Below are 22,848 nucleotides of genomic sequence, written 5' to 3' on the forward strand. Positions count from 1 at the left end.
TCGAGCACCGGCTGCCCGGTTAAACTGTGACTATCACCAGGTAACGTAGGCGTGTTTCTTGAATTAGCAGCAGGTGTTAAACAGCTGACAGATGAGGAGGAGGATGCATGCAGGTAAACTGAGGGTCTGTTGAGCTGATCGCTGGTTTCGTGAGAAAAATGTCAGCTCGTTCTTTATGTTACAGAAGCACAGAGACACAAGACCAGGCGGAAAGAGACGATCGCTCGGTGAAAATGAGAATCTGCGAATGCAACATGTGGAACACGGAGAGTGGAATATGTAAACAAACCGGTTAACGTACCCCCTGGGTGCACTCTGCATGCTAATTGTTAGCAGAGCTAGTGAAATCTCTGAAAACATCTGAGCACTTTTGCAAACATGTTCTATGTTGACAACCTGACCAGACATACGTCGCGACATTCGCGGCTAAAACACTGTTAAAAGTGTAGCTGGTGACAGAAAAACGGGGTATTTTAAAACTACACCACCACCATTGCTGCCTGTGATTTGATCTGCATTCGGGGATACCTGGCTGCCCCAAGTCTACACAAGCAATCGATTATCTAGGATCGACCTGTTTTGACTTACTTTGCACTGCAACCAATCAAATGTTAGAGAAGCTGCATGGGCCGCGTTAACCCCGCCCCCTGAGTTTGATGGGTGAGGCTGACAGATAAAATTATTTCATGATGAGAGCCAGGCGCCATGACTGCCAAAATGAAATAAATATATCATTAAATAATTAATTAAATGTGTCAATAATTAATTAAAATGTGAAATACATAAATAATTAATTTAATGTGTCAACAATTAATTAATTACATGTGTCATAACTATTTATTTAATTAATTAATTCCAATTTTAATTAATTATTGACACATTTAATTAATTATTTAATGGTGTATTTAATTAATTCATTATGGCAGTCCTGGCGTTCCATACTCAACCAGTCTCTGTGTCATTAAAAGGAAAATCCTCGCGCCCTGTGGGAGTCCGTGCTTTGCTAGAAGATGACTGAAAGGAGGTTAGATGCCTGTGCATAAGGGGAGAAGTGGGGCTCAAACAAAAATCCGAAAGCTTAACTTCCAGCCCCCCCGACACTCTGCTGAACACTCCCAGTGTGTCACAGGGAGGGAGAGAAAAAGGGAGTTATATAATGACCCTTGATGCAGGGTTCAGTTCACGCGGGGGGAGGGGGACTGGAGTAGTGGTCGCACTACATACAGTTCCTGCTGTCAGCTTGAATTTGTTACAAGGCAAAGGGTGCACCAGGATTTCAGGCACAACACACACACACACACACACACACACACTTTACTGATTAGCGTGAGAGCCACCAGCAGCACTGATTGATGCTAGTCCTCTGTCACACACACACACACATTCGATTGCAAGAAAAGCACAGTGGCAATTAAATTATAAGAATTGAGTGAGAAAGCTGAGCTCGAGTTACAGTAGAAGAAGCATTTGTAGTGCTGTGGTGTTATGCAGACCATGGATCCGCATGATGTACACAAAAACTCACGACTGCTCTTCCTCCTGGCAAACACACACATACACACACAATCCTCCCATTGTTTAGGAAATCCCCCTTGTGCTCACTCAATTAGCACCCCCTTCGCCATACCAGCACCATGAGCACACACACACACACACACTCCATTTGTTCTCTCAGTCACTCCATCCCCAAGCTGCCATAGCAACCCTCACAGCGAGGTTGCCCACATCAATGGGACTCAATCCCCAGACTCATCCGGCAGCCTGTGTTTCTGATAAACCCCCCCCCCCCCAAATCTCAGGCATGAGGCAGCAGCATTTCCCCAGAGTCCTTGTGGAGGTAAACACTTTCAGGCAGCATCTGCTCACTCACTCACCGTGTGTCACAGACACCTGTGCAGCTTGAGTGCGCAAGGCACCCAAATCACCACGACCACAACAGCTGATAATTCAGGTTTTTAATAGAAGCCCCTCCCCAGCAACAAAAATGCTAGAGCTTCTCATCCAAATCTTTTTACAATTACACACATTGTATTCATCTGCTAGGCCCTAGCATGTTGGAATGACACGTGCCATTCAGAAACTGAATGAAGTACAAGTCATGTCACACACGTGAACTGGTGTTAACTTTAGGGTTAGGCACAGTATTACACTTTGCAAGAGAACAGATCATCACACGGGGGAGCAGAACAAGTCAGGAAAGACATTCACAGTTTAGATCTAGTTAGTCATTTGGGCTTCATCATAATGCGATCAGAATTTTAAACTATGTCATCAGAGTTCATCAAGTCGAGATCAAGACTCGAGTCAAAACATTATCATATGACATCCCCATGGTTGTACTCCACACTAACAAAGAATAATCATGAGACATGGACTGGTTTGAACCCCTTATGACCTCACTCACAGCAACAAAATAACAGATCAAAGCATCAAACAGTACAAAATTAGACATTTTTGTGTTTATTACAGTTAAATCTAATACTTTTTCCAGCTCTTGTTGCCAATCGAGAGGTATATAATCGACTAATTGGAAGCATAGAATTAACATTAAACACTTAACTCCAGTCAAATTCCCACATACAGAAAAACAAACACATACAATTCGTTTTTTGTTCTAGTCATATTTAAATCTCTGAATACAGCCACTGAATATAATTTGTTGATCACACAGTAATTAATTTAAAAAATAAAAATAAAAAAAAGGCATCATGTATGACTTTACGAGGTCAACGTTCAGATTTAAAATTGGGAGGCAGCTGCTGCAAAAGTGAAACATTAAGCTGCACATATCGGATCTGGGCTTCCTTTTGTGCAGTCTGAGGTGTCATGAACAGAGGCTCATGTGTGAATCTGGGATGAACGCTTTTAACTCTATAGCTGCTGATGAACATTTGGCATGCGGTTGCTATGGCGACCTCATGATTTTTAAAAAGCTGTAAAAGGTGGTCGTCAGCACCCCCATGTGGGAAAATGTAAAAATCTTATTTCCGCTGCGGAAAAAAAAAAAAAAAATACCGACTGAAATATGAAGCAGCACCAGTGACGTCCATCCTGGAATGAATGAAATGTGCTTGTAAACCAGCTGCTGTGTGCAAGAAGAGGAAATCAAGTCAGGGAACAGCAACTCCTGTTTGTGGACAGCAATTCAAGGCTGTGGCTGGGGAATCCTTTGGCTTGGATCTGACCTGCACTGCTGTGTGAAGTTAGTACAAGCGTGCCTTCAACTGTATTAATCAGTGCTGCAGCATCATGTCAGTGCATTTGTCCTTTAGCTTTACATTAGAGGGGCACTTGGAGAGTGTATCCTATGACAAGATCAATGCCCTGCTGCGGTCCAGAACGGTTTCCTTCCTTAACTGTGCTACACCTCTTCAACAAGTTTCTAAAAACGAAGCTAGGTAGATTATGTGCAAACTTGCAGACAAACAAGTGGCTGTGAAAACAGATCTTGGAAAAATAAAAAAAATCTGCTGTCATGTTCCCTAGGACGACTAAGTAACTGCTGGCAACGATGTTTTCCTTACATAAAAAAAAAAAATTAACAAAAATCATCGGTTTACTTTCAAATGTCATCAGATCTGACATCCCCATCCTTCATGGTCACCCCATGGACTCTCCGTGTGTGTGCTTCAAGTGTCAAGGCTTGTTGTACCAATTCATGGAGCGCCGCAGAGCTCTCTCCCAGCTCTGGAGGATGGGGACGTACTCCCCGTTTGGGCTGCCGGTGCACTCCTTGTCTGCACATCGGGGCAAAAACTCATCGTCTGCACTCTGCAGCTTTTTCAGCTCCTCGCGCGTCCTCCAGAAACCTGCGTACAACACCGACACAAATATAAATGCAGAATCTAGCACCGCATAAGGTACGCTGTGGTGCAAAAAGAGCAATAAATGCTGGACAAATGATCTAATTATCTACATCACTGTGGACTGATCCACTTAAAAGCCATGTTCCTCATGATTCATTTTATTTTTCAGTCGTCAGCACCACCTGCTTCTGGCCTGTTATGAAACAGCCACAACAAATCAGCCATATTTTCTGGTTGATTTGATTAAATGCTGACTAATATATAACAATCTAATTACATAATGTGAATAATTAAATGGAAAACAGGTTATGTAACAAACAGCAAGGCTTTTTGCCTCTCCTGCCAGAGTCAGCAGGAATAAAAATAGGACTTTTGATCAAAACTTTTCAAATGGGCCTGTCAGGAGCTGTAATATTTTTAGAGAAAAACCACAGTGAAAGTAAGACCAGAGTGTCAGAGCATGATAGATCACTCCGTTTGTGCTCAACGTCATTTCTAAGACATCTTATCTTCACACGGCCGTGAATCAAATGCTCCTTCAAAACATTCGACTACAGTGCAAATATTTGTTCTGTTTAAATATTTATTTCCATACCGACTTCAAGTCCAGCGACAAAAGCAGCCCCGAGACATGACATCTCATGGTGCTGGGGTCTGGCTATCTTTTTACCAAACAAGTCTGAGGTCAGCTGCATGACGAAGTCATTGGAGGAAACACCACCGTCCACCCTGAGAGAGAAAGGAGCCGAGCACTCAATTAGATTTTCCTTCACTTTACTGTAACAGTATCAGGGAAACATAAAGCCATAATGCAACGTCAATAAAGAAATGAACTGCATGAGTGGAGGCAGAGAACACAAGAGTCTATTCTGTTACGCCCAGTTTGTTGGCTAAAAGACAAACACTAAAATAAAATATCAAACGGGTGTCTGGTCTCTGTATGAGTTAAATGCCAACACACAGAGTTTTTATTGCATGTACAGTTACTACCTTCAGACTGACGAGTTAAAAGAAGTACTGTACCTTATCTTTGTGATGGGAATACAGGTTTCTCTTAACATTGTCTCATACAGCTGCTTATTTCTGGAACAGAATGTAAATAAGCATGAATGAGAATAAACAGTAAAGCAATAAGGAAACTAGAGTGCTGTGCAATAGTCTTGAGCCACCCTCATTTCACTACGTTGGACTCGAAAACTAGGAAATTGGTGCAATCATACATGAGAATACAGCTCTTAAGGCAAAAGAAGAGTTTGTACAATCCCAGCGTGATTGCAAGTCTGACCACCGTTAATCTTCAACACAATTTTTAATCTCTTTAAACACTCTTCAGGAACAGTTCTCCACAAATAAATAAATGGTAAATGGCCTGTATTTATATAGCACTTTACTAGTCCCTAAGGACCCCAAAGTGCTTTACATATCCAGTCATTCACCCATTCACACACACATTCACACACAGGTGATGGCAAGCTACATTGTAGCCACAGCCACCCTGGGGCGCACTGACAGAGGCGAGGCTGCCGGACGCTGGCGCCACCGAGCCCTCTGACCACCACCAGTAGGCAACGGGTGAAGTGTCTTGCCCAAGGACACAACGACCGAGACTGTCCAAGCCGGGGCTCAAACCGGCAACCTTCCGATTACAAGGCGAACTCCCAAGTGTTAAGGATCATTATCAGGTTAGAAAATGAAGCCACTGAGGCTTTCCAGATTTTTAAAGATCTCTAATTCCACCGTCTGAAATTCAGCCCCAAACCATGACACAGTCTCTCCTGTGTTTTACAGATGGCTGTGGACACTCACCTCTCTCCTGAACTCCTTCATACATTTGGAACCAAAAATGCCAAATTTGCATTCATCACTCCATCGGACCTGTTGTGGCTGATTTTTACTCCAGTACTTGTGTAATTTGGCCTACCTCAGCCTTTCTTCCTTTTTGAAAATACATTTTTTTCTCATGTCTTCAGGACATGACTTTCAGATACACTGTATCTGCTAGATAGTTATTAGGTCGAACATTTCTTATTCTGTCCTCCACTTATCCAGTTTCCTCAACATTTCTAAGGATATACTTGCGCACTCTTCCAAAATATGCCAAGGTTTCAGCTAATAGCTCTTTGGGAGTTATTGTGTGGTGCAAAAATATTTGATGCCAATATAAGAAGTGTGTTATTTAACATTTTCATAGATTCTTCTACAGAAATTGAAAAAGATTACGCGTTTTTGTGACCAGCTGCTACTAACAAAGTTGTCTGCTATGAGTAGACACAACACTGGTTCCTCCCTTGAGTTAGGTGCCTTTTTAATACTTGAATGATTTACAGATCAGTTTTAAGCAGCTTACCAAAAACTCCAAACACGGCTAAAAATGGTCGGGTACAAGGACAGGACTGAGAAGGAGTTAAAAAAAAAACAAAGTTTTTCAATAAAAAAAACTTTGAAACTTGCTCTTTGCTCTTGGAAGCAAAAATATTTACCAAATGAGTGATAGCTCAAGACTTTTGCACAGTATTTAATCTTTTGAAAATACCTCACCTGAAGGCGACTGACTCCAGAATGGCCCGGACCAGGTGGCGTTTAGTAGTAGATGGTTTTAGGCCCATGAAGGAAGCGCATGCTTTTGGATCATTCAGAGGAGCCTTTAATAAAACATTTACACCAACAGTTAATAAACTGCAGTCGTTAAAGAAAGGATGAAAGAAAAAAAAGGTCTCTAAACGGTCTTTGTGTCTTAAAGTCAAGCTCAAAAATTGTTGGTCAGCAGACGTGCTGTTACGCAGCTCCTGCAGGGTTACTGTCGAAAAGTAGCTTTTGCGTGTCTAACTATAAGCATTTAGCATCCAGCATAAACACTTACAAGGGCGAGTTCACAATGGAGGGCAGCAAAAAAAAAAAGAGACACCATGTTACAGAGAGATAAATAAAATAAAGAAATGAATGAGTGTTGAGTTAAAAGAAACTACACGTAATAAGAAACACACGCTTACAGCAGAAAAACAAAAAGTGCACAGACCTGCAGGCCGCTGAAGGAAGGAACAAAACACACTCCATCTGAATCACTGACACTGTAAGCCATGGTGCTGGTCTCTCTGACATCAGAGAAGAGCTCTGAAACAGCACACACACAGGTGTCACACACAATCCCTGGTTCTGTCCGTCACTGCCACGCTCAGTGTTCAGTGTGGAAGAGGAAAACCGACTATGATTTAAAGATGGATGAATTAGTCCTGCGTGGTGTTTTCACACTATACGCCTCACTGCTCACCCAGCTTCTGTGCCCATTTGATGGCGGTCCCTGTGTCGGCTGCATTTCCCTCTGCCAGGTACACCACCTCTGAGCCGATCTTCCACCCCACAAGAGGATACAGACCTGTAAAGAGAGGTCAGAGGTTATGATTAGCCTGAATGGGTGAATATGAATGTATGTGTGGACTCTTTACCTGCTACAGATGTATGTGGTTTGCTCCCAGTGTTTATGTCCATGAAGGTGCCTGTTCCCATGGTGATCTTCACATCACCAACATCAAAGCAGCACTCTCCAAACATGGCTGCCTGTTGGTCTGCCATCTAAGGCACATGGACAGAGGAGATAATTGAAAGTTTTGATGACAATGAATGTTGAAAACTTGCAATTAAGGGAAGTGAAGTAGAGTGCAGGGATGACGTGCAATCAGCTGCTGATTAGCTAACTTTGCAAGACATCTTTGTTACAACATAATGGTGGTGAAATCCCAGGTTTAAGCAGTTAGAGGTTTGCAATGCAGACAAGAGATTGTGTGACGGTCAGATGTTGACTCACCACTGACATGATAGGAATGGGCACGCCAAAGATGGATGGGTCTGTGGAACCAAAGTCATGGCTGTGGTGTCAAGACAAGAAACCGGAGAAATCAGACACAATGCATCACGATGCTTCCTTCTCTCACCCCAAGCGGTCGTGGCTGGGGCCGCCCCTCCCTGAGCCTGGCTCTGCTGGAGGTTTCTTCTCGTTAGAAAGGAGTTTTCCCTTCCCACTGTCTCTAAAATGCTTGCTCATGGGGGGAGGGGTCATATGATTGCTGGGGTTTTCTCTCTATGTACTATTGTAGGGTCTACCTTACAATATAAATCACCCTGAGGTGACTGTTGTTGTGATTTAAATCAAATTGAATTGAATCGTCTCACAGTCTCTTTCAGAGCTTTACTCTAAAGGCAAACTGAAGGCAAAGGACATAACGAGATGCTCCGCTTTATGCTTACTGTATATTGCAAAGGTTGGGTTTAATTGAATCTTTAATTATAACTCTCTAACTAACATATTGAAGTGACTGTTGACAGTGTACATTTTCAGTCAGTGCATTTGAACTTTAATGTATACATTTTTCTTATGCACACACATGTTTGCTTCCACCAGCTGCAAGAAAGCAAACATGTGAGTCACATTAAATGTGATCATGTGGGATTGTGGCACACACTCAGTGTTTCTCAAGAAAAATCTTTTAGAGAAAAAACAGAAACAAAATGAACACAATCTCTTTTCCCCCACTTCCTTGCATATTATAACACTGTGCATGGATAAAAGTTGGGACCCATTGATCTATATATAAATAGGTATAAAAAGAAGGACTCTTGGATTCTCTGCCAAAGTCAGCGTCTCATATGGAACCGCATTAAACATTGATAGGTTCTTCCTTTATTGATACTCACTGTCTCCACAAAGTTTCATTAAATTTAGACAGATAGACTTTGAATCAAACAAAAAGACAAACAATAACAAAAACAAGCATGTCTCAGACTCAGCAGGGACATAAAAGAAAAACATAGAATACAAAGACAAATGTGATCATGTTTATTAATATGAGCGACTTTTGCTAAAACATGAACAAACTGGAAGCGAATGGTCCACTCACCCTGTATTTTCTACTTTGGGGAAAATAGAGAGCGGCAGGGACACAAGAGAGGAAAGAAACCCACTCCAGCACATCTATGAAACAAGTCACATTACAGGGATATAAAAAGACAAACTCAAACCAACCACAGAATAAACAGTAAATAATTATGACTGACACCAGACCTGATAAGAGTCGAAAATCCCTGTTGAACTGGCATTAGAGTAATCGGTGGCATGCAGGTGTCCTGAAACAGATTAGGAGATGCATATAATCATTCTCTAAAAGAAAGGTTAATTAACAAAAAACTCGAGCTGCTTGTCACTTTTCCAAATCTCCTCCCCAGGAGTGAGCCGAAACATTCCTGAGGAATTTCAGCCAATCAGTGACTCAGTAGGATTGATAAGACAAAGGACATTCTGTCTGGGGATTATTATCCTGTTAGGAACTGTACAAAAATCACAGTTCACTGCACAAATCTTATATTACTGAACTTGTTTTAGATGTCACTGAGTTCAAGAGACTAAACGAGAATAGCTAGAAAAAAGACTCTCCCCTGAAAGGAAAGAAAAAAAGAAAAAGTGTTTTTAGTCTAGGCTTACTCGATGTCTGGGAAACCAAGCTAAACAATGCAAACCCACCTTTTGTGAGTTTAAACAGGAGCCAGCTGTCTATTGTCCCAAAGCAGCAGTAACCTTCATCTATTGCTTGACAAACCTGAAAGAGGAAAGAAACACGACGAGGCTGAAAACAGAAGAATGCTGTGGGCCATCTAATACTGAGGCTTCTCCTTTCCTTTTTTATTAATCAACTCTTTGGTTCATAAGGGCATCAACACAAGTTTATTTTTACATAAATAAAAACCTCCCTCCTGGGGCGTAGCATGTTTGTGTTTCTTAAGAGGGACAAGCTGGGAGCGAGGGTTCTGCGCAGCATCTCAAGCGTAATTTATGTTCCTGTAAATGTGTCAGTCTGCGTACACGTTTCTGTTCGGACAGCGAGACCTGAAGGCTTTTCTCCCATCACAGCCGTGCTCCCATGCAGTCCTCCAAAATCCTAACTGCATGTCGCTGGATGCTGAATGCTGATTGGTTGATAAGTGGGCCAGAGCAGGAAAGCGGAGTACACCGGGAACGGGAGAAGCATAAAAAAAACAACCAAACGAACAAACACACAAAAAAACGTAAAAAAAATAATAATACAGAAGCTTTGAGAGTGGCTGCAGTGGACTCTTTGTTTGACTTCAGCGCTTTGTATATTTGAACCTTGCTCTTCCCTGCAGGTGGCTGACGGACCACAAACAGCACACAGCAATCAGCCCACAAACCAGTTATACCACATACTTTGTATTCTGCCTCCATTAACAACAGAGTTCTCTGTAGGTAGACGGGCCATCCCCTGATTGGCGGTGGACTGTGAACATGCAAAGCATAAATTCCGCTTTAGCCGAGCTGTCCTCGGACTTTACTCTTCTGGACAGAAATCTCTGATGTGTCCTCAATCTGCTGGAGCCACTCATCCACTTTTAGGGTTATAGCTCCTGATGCTGGTGTTACCACTGGGACCATTTTGAACTGTATCTTCCACATCTGGTCCAGTTGTTCCTTCAGCCACTGGCACTTCTCTGTTTATCTCAGAATCTGGTGCTTAGGGTTTGCTCTTCTGCCACCATTATCAGAGCTTCTGTGCTGTCCTTAAAGCCAACATTTTTCTAGCCCCTGCTGGGATTTCTTGATGTCAGCCACTTCCTCTACCTGTCGATGGTACATCCCAATGCAGGCTTTTGGTCTTTTACAATGCTTCCTCCTCCTTTCCCTCACCATCATCTTTCTTCAACTGCCTGAAGTATTCTTCATCTCAAGTGGAACCATCTTCCTAACCTACTCATGCATCCTCCGTCACCGTCTAATCCTTGCCTCACCTCTTTCCGCTACTTGCACAGCCTCAGGGTGTCAGATTTTGGGTGGAGACCTCCGTCCATTGTGAGCAGGTTTTTTGTGTCTTGACATATCAGTGTATCTCCTCCTGTTTAATATTACAGTTGAGTATTAAATGACTTGTCTTAGATCTTCATTGTGGAACCCAAAGGACTGTGGGTACTTGTAGCTGTTCTATGTGCTTGTCATCCTGCATTCTCGAAAACCTTTTGGTGTGGATCACCTTCCCACACTCTGACACCACTGAGTCACACTTATTCAGGCTGAGGATCAATGAGTCAATGTCTCACTCATGCCGGTTGTACAGCTTGATGTTATCCATGCACAGGAGATAGCTGATTATTACTCCACAAATCTACTTTGAATATGTATTAAAAATACATACAGACTAGTGGTTGGAAAATCCTTTACAAATGGTAAATAGTTATTTATTCTCTTATACTGATGGTAACAACTGTAAGAGTCTAACCCTAACCCTTAATAGTAATGAATGATTTGTTATATTCCGTCAAATATGAGGGAACTTCAACTTTTCAGTGCATTCACTGTTCCTGAATTCATCGTTTAGTTGTGATTTTTCACACATAAACGAATTGTTTGATTGCAATTAAACAGTGGCCCACATTGTTCCCAGTTGTTATGCATGCAAATGTGTGCAACTGTGTTACTCTACTTTTGAGCACAAACCCGTTAGTTAACCCTTCCACGCACCTGTTTGTAATGTGTCAAGACCCAGACGAGGCGAAAAGTGACATGCTGAGTGGAGAAGACGATGAGACTTGCTGCAAGCAACCGTTTCTGCCTGGTAACAAAGTAGAGGACCTTCATTGCACCATGGATTGCCTGAGATTTTTGTAAAAACAAACAAACAAATAAGATGGATAAACAAAAAGCACATCCAGCACTGGTTGAAAAGAATTTTGAGTTTACATGGGAACATCATATTTATTTGAAATTTTTTCCTGCCTTTGCCTTTTAAAGTCCAATCTATTGACTAAAGATCATGAAAGATAGAAATGGGGAGCAGCCTCACTTTCATGGTGCAGGATCTGTTCCAGGACTTCACCAGGTCTGCAGCTCTCTGATCCTGCCAGCTGATGAAGTTGTGGAAAGGAACCCCAGTTCTCCTGTCAAAGCGGAGGAGGAGATGAGAAACAAGCTAGAGGAAAAGCCAGCGTAGGGCATGAATTATTCAAAGATGTGCTAAAGTAGGTATGTGAGCAAAGCTATTCACCTGTCCCATGTTGTGAAGGTACTGCGCTGAGTGGAGATCCCAAGGGCCTCTACCTGGTGCATTTGTATTCCTGCATCTATATGATCAGGACAGCAACACGAGCACAAAACGGTTAGGCAGAGAAAAAGAAGGACAAGGATCGTTTTTCTAAAAAAATTCCAACATAAGACATTCACATTGCAGTAAATGATTAAAAAAAAAAGAACAATTAAAAAAAATCTAAAAGCCAAGTGTGCTTAACTGGAATATCAGTATATGATCTTTCGCACGCAATTTTCTCTTTGACAACAAAACTAAATGAACTATGGGAAACTTCGGTAGTGTTTTTATCTATTATGCTTGTATTACAACATGCCTAGAAATGGTTACAAAGCCATTTCTAAGGCTTTGGGACTCACTGAACCACAGTGATAGCCATTATCCACGAGATTTCCAAGGTACCCTGACCTAGTGCAACAATGGCAAATAAAAGAGTTTATCTTTAGATTCAAGTGTGACCAATATACAAAAAACCTTAGAAATCAGGAAGGGGACAAACACTTTTTCATGGCACATCTCCGGATTGACATAAAAGTAGGAATTGGAGCAGATGTACCTTGCACGGCTCCTTTAACCACAGAGATAAACCCTTTCCACAGGTCATCTGGGTCCATCTCCACATGTCCTACCTCTGGATAGAGGAGCACAACCTGGGGAAAGATCAAGTTTGTGTGGATGCTGCATTTAATTTACCAAGTAGGTGGTGAGGAATTAAAAAGGCAGAACAGATGAATACCTTTGTAGAGCATGATCCTCGGATCTTTGCCTCCTTGTCATAGACGTGGCATCTGATTGACGTTGTGCCCACGTCCACCGACAAAATGTAGCTTTCCTTCTTGAAACCGTTCCTGTGGCTCCCCATTGTGGGAAAGTGTGTCCTATTTTGTCTCAGTGCTGTCCCACGCCATTTGTGATCAACTCATTGTGGTCTTGTGTACAACCTGAATTGCTCGTTTAATCCGATAGTAGCTTATCTGCACCGGGTTTCGTGTTGGGACTGTAACTCCACCTTTGGACTCGGGTTCCAGTTCAGCCTGTCTGAGTCAACAGATTGCTACAGCCTGATTTTCCAGCAGAGCAAACATTCGCATCACAAATTTTTGTAGCTAAAAGTGAAAATGGGTCCAAAGTTTGGCTGGAGCCGAAATGCTTTTCACAAGTTCACCAAACTCAAAAGTTAAGCTAGGGCTAACTGGCTAGAAGACATTTAAATAGTAATTAGCTTCCCCAAATCTGTCTAACCGCTTTATTCTAACCTTCTCTGTTTCCGGGATCTACTCCCCTCACCGTGCGGTAGCGCAAACGGTAGTCTAATTATCAGCAAGGAATAACGAAAGTAGTAGTCGTAAAACCGCGTAAACTTACCCGAAAGCGTGTTTCTGTGCGGGCATCCGTAGAGTACATCGTACGCATGCGCAGTACGGTACTCAAGTCCGGTAGCATGTGGATGTTTTCATCCTAGCACGCGTGTATGGTTCTGACTGACGCTACAATTGTTTCAGCCTGTGATTTTGTGCTATTTAAAGGTTTAATATGGCAAAAACAGACGTAAGAGTTATACCGCATTTGTGCAACTTACACAAACAGGCTTTGATGTGATAATAATGCATTGTGTTAAGCGTTTATATCACGTTGTTTTTTGGGGTCAGTGCGAACTCAGGAGCTAGCAGTCGGTTAACTTGTGAATTATCATAATTAAAATTGTACAAAACATGAGTCTGATTATAGTCGAGTACTCGGATATAATACCGTTATTACATTAGAAAGGCCAGCTATTTAGGGAAGAGTTAATTTTTCTGTCTTTAATGATAAAAATGCTAAAAGTAACACGAACATCTCTGCCGTTAGCACAGTGTTTTGTCAGACATCGCAAAGGAATTTACAGACTTCAAGTTGGGTTTTTGGTAAACGTAAATGGTAAATCGTTCACTGAAACTGTTGTGTTTGTTTCAGGCTACGAGACGGAGAAAAAAACAGAGCAAAGTTGTACAAGAGGACACAGCTGACACTGGCAAGTAAATCCCTATTAATATGTAGAAATTCACAGTAAACATAACTGTTTGAGCTGAATAATGTTAGTAACTATAAGTCCTTCAATCTTTATGATCTCAGCGGACACTTTATAAGGTACAACTGGCGTATAGTTTTGCCTGCACAACTAACTTACTGTTTTGTGGCACAGATCCAACAAGGCGATAGATACATTGCTCAGAGATTTTAGTCCATATTGATATGACAGCATCACGCAGTTGCTGCAGATTTGTTAGTTGCACAGTTGATGTGAATCTCCTGTTCTACAACATCCCAAAGATGCTCTTTTGGATTGAGAACTGGTGACTGTGGAGGCCATTTGGGGAGTGCAATGAAATTACTGTCATGTTTAAGAAAGCAGTTTGAGATGATTTGAGCTTTGTGACATGGTTTGTTATGCTGCTGACAGCAGCCATCAAAAGATGGATACACTGTGGTCATAAAGAGATGGACATGACCAGAACAATATTCAAGTAGGCTGTGGTGTTTAAACAGTCCTCTGGTACTGGTACCAAAGTGTGCCAAGAAATTATCCCCAACAACATTAAACTACCACCCGCAGCCGGAAATTGTTGATACAAGGGAGGATGGAGCCATGCTTTCATGTTGTTTATGTCAAACTCCGTCCTTTCCACCTAACTGTTGCTGCAGAAATAGAGATTCATCAGACCAGGCAATGTTTTTCTTACTTCTATTTTTCATTTTTGGTGAGCTTGTAGCCTCAGTTTCCTGTTGTTAGCTGACAGGAGTGATACCCAGTGTGGTCTTCTGCTGTTGTAGTCCATCTGCTCCAAGTGTCAAGATGTTGTGCTTTCAGAGGTGCTCGTCGGCATTTTCCTGGTTATAACAACTGACTATTTGTGTTAATGTTGACATCTTATTATCTTAAATCAGTCTGACCATTTTCCTCTGACCTCTGACCCCAACAAGGAATTTTGACGCAGAGAACTGCCGCCTACAGATATTTTCTTTTTCAGACCATTTTCTGTAATCATAGTGATGATTATGTGGGAAATTAATAATTAATCAGCAGTTTCCACTCAGATCCACCCATCTGGCATGAGCAATCATGCGACATTCAAAGTCACTTAAACTTCAAGTTAAGATGACTTTACGTTTCCCAATTCTGGTGCTCGGTTCGAATTTGACGGGCGATCGTGGCTCAAGAGTTGGGAGTTCGCCTTGTAATCGGAAGGTTGCCGGTTTGAGCCCCGGCTTGGACAGTCTCGGTCGTTGTGTCCTTGGGCAAGACACTTCACCCATTGCCTACTGGTGGTGGTCAGAGGGCCCGGTGGCACCAGTGTCCGGCAGCCTCGCCTCTGTCAGTGCGCCCCAGGGTGGCTGTGGCTACAATGTAGCTGCCATCACCAGTGTGTGAATGTGTGTGTGGATGGTTCAAGGTTCTTTATTTGTCACATGCATAGTTATACAAGTATAACACACAGTGAAATGTAACCGGAGCGGAGCGGTCAGGAAGGCGTCTGGACGTGGCCGCGCCATCTTGTTATCATGGGTGGATGACTGGATATTGTTACGGATTCAATATATTGGGGATGGATACAAGAGGAAAAGCCAAAAGAACAACACTGGTCCAGCCGGGTTGAGTCAAACGATGATTTTAATGATCACACGCGTGGGAGATGGACACCGTACGCAGACAGCATCAGATCTCAAAATGGTGGAGCATTGATCAAACTCTTATAGCCTCTAGTGGCCCCCACCTAATCATAAAAGCCTAAACATTCACATTCTTTCTCTCACACAGCGCCTAAGCTACGACCTTGGCTCCCTGTTTATCTGCTCCTGCTGAGATGGGGCAGAAAACTCCAGTATGTTCTGTTCTCTTCTAATCAGACAAATAAGGCGATGACTTTCTGCGAACAGTGTTTCTTATAACTCAGCAGTATAATGCATCATAAAACAATATCATTCATTCACAATAAATCAGCAGTCTAATGTAATGCAAATCAGTTTAACAAATGCAATAGTTATCACCTTCTTCTAATTCAGGAGAATAATGCAAACTAAAACTACATAATAATTCACAATCTTTAATTAGGGGTCTAACATGGCATAAAATAATATTATAATCCCACAATATGTAAAGCGCTTTGGGGTCCTTAGGGACTAGTAAAGCGCTATATAAATACAGGCCATTTACCATTTCAGCAGGACATCTGGATCATGTCCACCTGCCTAAATTCAACAGCGGTGCTGCCATGTAATATTTGATTAGATATTTAGTGGACAGTTGGGCAGGTGTACCCACTGAGGTGGCCGGTGAGTTACTGTCACACAGGGTGTCTGCACTTGAGCTGTGTGAGTAATTAAAATATCTTTTCAGATCGTCAGACGGACACTGTGATAAAAGTTAAAGGAAATGCCCCCACAGTAACTGTATCCTGGAAGAAGAAGAATGAGGAAGGAGAGGATGATGACACACAAACGACACTTGATGCAAGCGATCAGATGACTGCCGAAAAGATGACTGGTTGTGGTAAGGATGTTCACTGGATGTTACTGCTGCATGACCAAAATCTTTCAGTATCCTTTCTCCTCTGAAGTGTGCATGTGTAATAATATAAAATAATAAAGTCTATCTGTTGCATTTCATACAAGATTTTTAGAGCGCTGCTTCCGATATGAAACACGAACCCCTTCCACTGATGTCACAAAAGATCCAGTCACAACAGTTAATTTACAGCATCTTTAAATGATGGCAGGTCTGCTTTTACTAGATGAAGAGACCCCAATCGACCCCAGCCTTTGTCAAAGTATTTTCAAAGACATAAATATTATTCTTCAAATGATAAAAGCTATTGCATGCTATAAAATTGTGATAACAGGCGTTTAAGACCAAACCCTCCAGAGACCATGAAGCCTTAGCTGGCAGAAGTAGTTGTGTTTTATTGGCTGTGGCTCAGGAGGTAAAGCGGGTCGTCTGCTAATCATAAAGTTGGCGGTTCACTGCCTGCCTCCTCTGGTTTTCATGTCGGAAGTGTCCTTGGGTTGGATACTGAACCCTAAGTAGCCCACACTGCATCCATTCACCCAGTAACCGTGTGTGTGTTACTGGGTGAATGAGGCTTTTGGTAAAAAATGTTCTTAGAGTGCAGTTAAAGTAGAAAAGTCCATTTAACATCTGTAATACTTTCTGTCCTGTGCAGTAAATGGGAAACAAAAAGCAGTTAAGAATCGCCCATCCAAGAAATCTAAGGTGAACAACGATGGTGAGGACTCATCTTTATCTTGTACATTACCTCGTATTCCTGGAGAGGCTTCGCCTTCACATGTTTCATCCCTTTATTCTTCTTTAGGATTTCGTATTTGTGTTGGCAACCTGAACAAAACTAAAACCTATCAAGAAGTCAACGTGTCACTAGAAAAATACTTCATGTCGCAAAGCCTTCTGTTTCAAGACATTCAATTAGCCCAATCCAGGTGAGTGTTTCTGTTTGTTTCTTTGTTTATGTGATTTGTTTTTTTCATGTTAAGTCCTCTAAAAGGTGTGATGAAAAACCTCTTTGCCTGTGAAAGCAACAAATGTGCCTGATCTGAATTTAACGGTCTTCTCCTGCACTGTGGGACAAATTCCAGTGTTATTTTTAGGTTGCTGTGAAAGTCCTGTGTGACTTCTTGGAAACGTATTTGCATTCTCAAAACTGACCTAAAATTTGCACAATATTCATCTTTTGTGTTAACGTAACTTAACAGTTTTGCTGACGGTCATTGCTCATAAAGGGAGCCGACTTTTTGGTTAAATCACAAAGACAAAAATGTTCAGCATGTAGCTGCTGTGTTAAATCTAAGCTGTAAGTTCATGGATAAGGAGAAAGGCGGTTCGTCCTGAGCTGTGTCAAGGAGAGCGGTGATGATCAGTGAGCAGCAGTATGGCTTCATGCTGAGAAAGAGCACTACAGATGTGGTGTTTGCTTTGACAGGCTGACAGTTGAGAGTGCATTATAACTTGTCAGGTTAACAAGTTGCATATTTAACACTTCATAAAAGCCCCCAAAAATTAGCAATGTGGAAAATGAAAGTATGCACAAGAAAAACATCAAAACCTTTTCTTTGCCCCTCCTAAAAAATATTTTCTGTGTTTTGTAAATTTTGCTGCTAGATGAAATAACTGATATGAATGTGTGCTGTTGTAGGAAACATGCTTTTCTAGATTTGGCCACCGAAATGGACTTGACGAAAGCGTTGGCGTTAAATGGAGAGATCCTTCTCGATAAGCCAATGAAAATCACCAAAGTAAAGATCACAAGTGAGGACAAGGCGAAGGTGAACGCACGCTCACTGGACAAAAAAGGTAAAATAGTACTGTTAATTGATATCAGACATGACGTTTCAGACATGAGTTTTTCATGGTTGTTTATTCTTAAATAATCTTCATTTGGTTCTTATTTAGTTTATTTAATTTTTCTTGCAACATTTCCTTAGTTGTTGGTTTAATTTGCTGTTTTTATTAAGAGTTTTATTGTCTCATAATTTCCTCTTTGCCTGACTTCTGCATCTTTCCTTTATGTCAAGTTTACTGTTGTCTTTGTTTTGCTGTTTAGTTACAGTTCTCACTTCCTGTTTCTTTTTGATAGTCACTTCTTTTGTTTAGCATCTACGTCCTTTGAAAAATTCCTGATAATTTGCAGCTGTGTTTAGTTGCCTTCCTGTTCCCCTTTCCCTCATTACTGTCTGTGTTTTTATAGTTTCTCTCTGTCATTATATTAATGCTGCTATCCTGTATATATTGTACATACTATTGTTTGAGTACTTACGATTGTTTTTTTTGTACTTTTTATATTTTACATTTATATTTATTATTGAAACTTGCACCAAGGGAGTGGCACTCCAATTTCGTTGTACTCTGTACAATGACAATAAAGGCTATTCTATTCTATTCTATTCTATTCTATTCTATTCTATTCTCTCCTCTTGGTTGCTTGTTGTCTCATTGTGCCATATAGCGTTAAATGAGAGGACTCAAATACACTCTCTGCAGACAGACTTAGGCTACGTCCACACGTACCCGGCTATTTTTGAAAACGCAGATTTTTCTATGCGTTTGCGCCTTCTGTCCACATGTAAACGGCGTTTTCGGTCACTGAAAACTGAGATTTTTAAAAACTCCTGCCAGGGTGGATATTTTCGAAACCCAGTTTTTGCATTTACGTGTGGACGAGGTAAATGGAGAAAACGCAGCGTCAAAGGTGTGCGCATTTTTTGACGTCACACTGTGCGTCACGTTATTGTTTCGGTGAAATGAATATATACAATGGCGGACGTAGACAAAATACTGTTAATTTTACTCTCTGCAGTGTTTAAATGCTTACATATGCATACACATTCTGCTTCTATGCGCCATCTTTGTTTACGCTTTCCCACCCAGGCTTATTGACTTCTGATTGGCCAACATTTCTACACGGATAGGAATATAGCGCCACCTGCTGCTCTGGCATGTTCCTAGCAGCGTTTTCCTTCATTTCTGCGTTTACGTGTGGACAGGATTATTTTTTAAAACGAAAACAGAAAATCTCCGTTTTCAAAAATACCCGTGTACGTGTGGACGTAGCCTTAGTAAAAAGAAAGCACCGCTGTATTGGTGAGGTGGGTTGTCCAAAGAAAATGACAACATCCTCACAAATTCCATCAAAGAAAAAAGTAAACTTAATCCAAAAATCAGGACTCAAATTACTAAAGGAATAGAAGATGAAAAAATAAATAAACAAGAATACAAAGTCCATAAGCTGAAAAACCTTGACCAAAACCCAGGACGATGGCGGTTACCACATTTTCTATCTCTTGCAGTAAATGGTAAAAGGAAGGCAGAAACCGTCATTGAGGATTCCCCATCAAAGAAAGCAAAGCGCATCAATGATGGTATGAACTCATTACTGCTTGTCTTGTAAAATATCCAGTGATCCTGAAGACGCCTTTACACATCTCGCTGCTTTATTCCTCTTTAGGATTTTGTCTTTTCGTTGGAAACCTCAACAGCTCTAAAAATTCTGAAGAACTGAAAGAGTCACTAGAAAAATATCTCATGTCACAAAATCTTCTGTTCAAAGACATCAGATTGGACCAATCCAGGTGAGTATGTTTTCTTAATTTATGCTTTATTTTTTTATTTTCATTTTATTTATTTATTTATTGCTGCTACATAAAGTACATAAAGTGATTTTCTGCTGTTACAGGAAACATGCATTTGTAGATTTGCTCTCAGAAATGGACCTGACTAAAGCCTTGACATCAAATGGGGAGGTGCTGCTCGATAAACCAATGAAGATCGCCAAAGCAAAGATCAAAAGTGCAAAAAAAGTGAAGGTGAAATCTCCTGAACTAAAAAAGCAAGGTAAAAATGACCAAATAGATTTGTTTAATGTGCGTTGATTAAATTAATGAACTTCTTATCGAACTTTAAGAATGTGCATTTGTCACATAGTATAAGAGATGGATCTGGCCTCTGGTAGTGAAAAACCAATGTGGAAGTTCCTTGAGCCTTCCAGTCCTATAGGAATCTGTGGCAATGGTCATTAGCAGGAACCTTTGTAAACACTTTCTTAGTGAGTTTAAAATATAAAACATTGTGAGGATCAAAATAGTAATATAAGCTTTATATATTTAAAAAAAGTGGAACTTTCCTGTATTTTTGCAGCCAGAGATGCCAGATGTTTGTTTGTAAAGAACTTGCCTTACAACGTAACGAAGGAAGACATTCTGAAGGTCTTCCACAAGGCCATCGCCATCCGGTTTCCTGGTGGAACTGAAGGCCCAACCCAAGGGTGAGAGTTTTGAACAGGAAGTTGTCAGATGAGGAAGTCATTCATTACTTGTTTATGCTTTGAAAGGGGGACCTATTATGCTTTCATGTTAGAATGGTGGAAGTTTATATTAAAGCTGAGATTCTAATGATGAGGTCATAATGTGTACAAGTAATCCCTGTGAGCTAAAAGTTGAAGCTTGAATCTGCTTTAAACTCGTAGTATGATGACGCCACCAAGAGGGGATATCCTTATATGGTCCTCTTGCAATGGCTATGGCAAAAGCCCCACCCACCTGCTGTTTAATCCTTTTGTTTATGACGAAGAGCCAATCAGAACCAGGTTAGCATAAAGGCTGTTAGTGAATGCGCTAAGGCTTAGTATTAGATCATTAATGGTATTTTTAAAAGGGAATCAGGCAAAGCTTTCTACGAGAGTTCAAAGAGATAACATTAAAGATATTAAGCTGAAAATTAATATAATAGGTGCATTTTTAAAGATTGTTTATAACAAGTGAAATGTCTTTATTTTTCAACAGAATTGCCTTTTTGGAGTTCAAAAACACAAGCATTGCTAGGAAGGTACAGAAGCAAAAACAAGGAGTGACGATCCAAAAGAGGGTTTTGATTTTGAACTGTGTAGGAGAAAAGGGTGCTTGTAGAGTCACTAAAGCTGATGTGGAAAACAAAAGGAAAAAAGGTAAGTGAAATCAGTGAAGCTGTTTGAATATTCTTTTTTAGTAAATTTAATGTGGACTTTGCATGTTCTGACCTCCTTACAGATAAAAAGGCCTTGCAGTCATCCCAAAATATTGAGGCCGGCAAAAAAGAAGCCAAAGAAGAATCGTGTGAAAAGCCAGAGAAAGCAAAGGGTATCATCTCATTATCTTGATGTTTTCAGATTGGCTGCTTGATTACAGAAGTGTGGCGTTTGTGATGTCAGTTTGAGTAAAACAGCGGCGTTAAATTATTAAATGTTTCTTTTCTAGTCCTGTCAAAAACACTGATCGTCATGGGCCTCGCTGAGAAGACGAGTCCAGAGATGCTCAAAAGTGTCTTTGAAGGAGCCGTCAACGCAAGAGTCACTGTAAATAAGAAAGACGTTTCAAAGAGGTCTGTAGTGCGAAGCTGTCTCTTTACTGTGTTAACTGCTTAAACTGAGTTCACGATTCTCACTTGGATGCATTTTACATTTCATTTTCGTCAGGTTCGGCTTTGTGAACTTTGGCAGCGATGAAAGTTGCAAAGCTGCTAAAGAGGCTATGGAGGACTGCGAGCTAGATGGCTGCAAAGTGACTATCGCTTATGCATATCCCAAGGGTAAAAAAAGTCGGCGAGCCTAAGGAGGCTTGGAGGGGGATCCCGATGGAAAGTCTGCAGGTCTGTAAGCTGGCAAAGAAGGAAGAAAGTTGACAGGTGGAAGAGCGAGGACAGGAGGAAAGACGTAACCTACTGCCTCATAAAATGCTCATTATGGAGAGGTCAGCAGACTATAGTGTAGACTGTGTGATCACACACAGAGGGATGAAGTCCCCTTTAGCTTCACTGTAGCGCTTTACTGTCTTTTACTTCATTGTTTTGTTTTTGTTTTGCTTCTTTGCTCAAACCCTGAATTAAATCCACTGTAGTCCACAGAGTTTTTCTTCTTGTTTGTTAGTGAGTACAACTTGATGATGCTATTTTCACTTTGGGTTAGATTTTCTACACCGACATGAAAAGTATGTAAAGAATAATGTACCTAATTCAATTCCAGTACCAAAAAAGTTGGGCCACTGTGTAAAATGTAAGCAAAAAAATAAAATCCAGTGATTTTCAAATCTCGTAAATCTATATTTTATTCAGAGTAGAACAATTCAGTTCATTTTTATTTTTATATATCGCCAAATAACAACACAGAAAAAGAACATAGAAAACCTGTCAAATATTTAAACTGAAGACATTTATCATTTTAAGAAAGAAAAATCTGTTTGAGTTTGACGGCAGCAACGTGACATGTTCGTGTTTACCACTGTGTAGCATCCCGTCTTCTTTAAGCAACAGCGCATAAACATCTGGGAACTGAGGAGACCAGCTGCTGAATTTGGGAGAAGAATGTCGTCCTATTGTTGTCTCGGTGATTGTAGCTGCTCAACAGGCCAGTCCAGATCGTCACTATGGAGCTGCGCTGCTGTAA

At 41.1% G+C, this 22,848-nt stretch overlaps 2 protein-coding genes across 4 annotated transcripts; one reads left to right on the forward strand and one right to left on the reverse strand.

The window, feature by feature from the left end:
- Positions 1 to 1,940: 1,940 nt before the first annotated feature.
- gk5 (glycerol kinase 5) lies at positions 1,941 to 13,289 on the reverse strand. Of its 2 annotated transcripts, XM_086272830.1 has the most exons (17): positions 13,253 to 13,289; positions 12,624 to 12,921; positions 12,444 to 12,537; positions 11,849 to 11,924; positions 11,648 to 11,741; positions 11,326 to 11,457; positions 9,319 to 9,394; positions 8,863 to 8,924; positions 8,699 to 8,772; positions 7,609 to 7,669; positions 7,250 to 7,376; positions 7,075 to 7,179; positions 6,823 to 6,917; positions 6,345 to 6,448; positions 4,830 to 4,889; positions 4,402 to 4,535; positions 1,941 to 3,809 (listed from the first exon to the last, which is right to left on the reverse strand). In XM_086272830.1, exons 2-17 carry the CDS (start codon positions 12,747 to 12,749, stop codon positions 3,637 to 3,639), a joined length of 1,593 nt encoding a protein of 530 aa, XP_086128956.1. In that variant the 5' UTR covers positions 12,750 to 12,921; positions 13,253 to 13,289; the 3' UTR covers positions 1,941 to 3,636. The 2 variants fall into 2 exon arrangements, with proteins under 2 accessions (XP_086128956.1, XP_086128955.1); XM_086272829.1 differs by lacking the exon at positions 13,253 to 13,289 and having other exon boundaries at positions 12,624 to 13,246.
- LOC147308706 (nucleolin-like) lies at positions 12,492 to 22,501 on the forward strand. 2 transcript variants are annotated; one of them, XM_086272831.1, is made up of 14 exons: positions 12,492 to 12,583; positions 13,841 to 13,898; positions 16,263 to 16,415; positions 17,086 to 17,148; positions 17,236 to 17,359; positions 18,073 to 18,230; positions 19,724 to 19,795; positions 19,882 to 20,005; positions 20,110 to 20,267; positions 20,571 to 20,697; positions 21,215 to 21,375; positions 21,458 to 21,547; positions 21,665 to 21,788; positions 21,883 to 22,501. In XM_086272831.1, the coding sequence occupies exons 1-14, from the start codon at positions 12,563 to 12,565 to the stop codon at positions 22,016 to 22,018; spliced, it is 1,569 nt and encodes a 522-aa protein (XP_086128957.1). In that variant the 5' UTR covers positions 12,492 to 12,562; the 3' UTR covers positions 22,019 to 22,501. The 2 variants fall into 2 exon arrangements, with proteins under 2 accessions (XP_086128957.1, XP_086128958.1); XM_086272832.1 differs by lacking the exon at positions 12,492 to 12,583 and adding an exon at positions 13,292 to 13,435.
- Positions 22,502 to 22,848: the final 347 nt, after the last annotated feature.

Source organism: Aulonocara sp. 'chitande type north' Nkhata Bay, linkage group LG18 (assembly GCF_057382095.1).
Source record: "Aulonocara sp. 'chitande type north' Nkhata Bay isolate Kocher_YH1m ecotype deep benthic linkage group LG18, A_spYH_male_GT1.1, whole genome shotgun sequence".
In the NCBI taxonomy this organism is placed as follows: Eukaryota; Metazoa; Chordata; class Actinopteri; order Cichliformes; family Cichlidae; genus Aulonocara; species Aulonocara sp. 'chitande type north' Nkhata Bay.

Coding starts and splice junctions, on each gene's coding strand:
- gk5 (XM_086272830.1), bottom strand. CDS start 12,749: ATGGGGAGCCACAGGAACGGTTTCAAGAAGGAAAGCTACATTTTGTCG. Junction 7,670..8,698: donor CCCAAAGTAGAAAATACAGG/GTGAGTGGACCA, acceptor TTGACACCACAG/CCATGACTTTGGTTCCACAG. Junction 7,180..7,249: donor ACCACATACATCTGTAGCAG/GTAAAGAGTCCA, acceptor CTCTCTTTACAG/GTCTGTATCCTCTTGTGGGG.
- LOC147308706 (XM_086272831.1), top strand. CDS start 12,563: ATGCTGCATTTAATTTACCAA. Junction 21,548..21,664: donor AAAGCCAGAGAAAGCAAAGG/GTATCATCTCAT, acceptor TTTCTTTTCTAG/TCCTGTCAAAAACACTGATC. Junction 21,789..21,882: donor AAGAAAGACGTTTCAAAGAG/GTCTGTAGTGCG, acceptor CATTTTCGTCAG/GTTCGGCTTTGTGAACTTTG.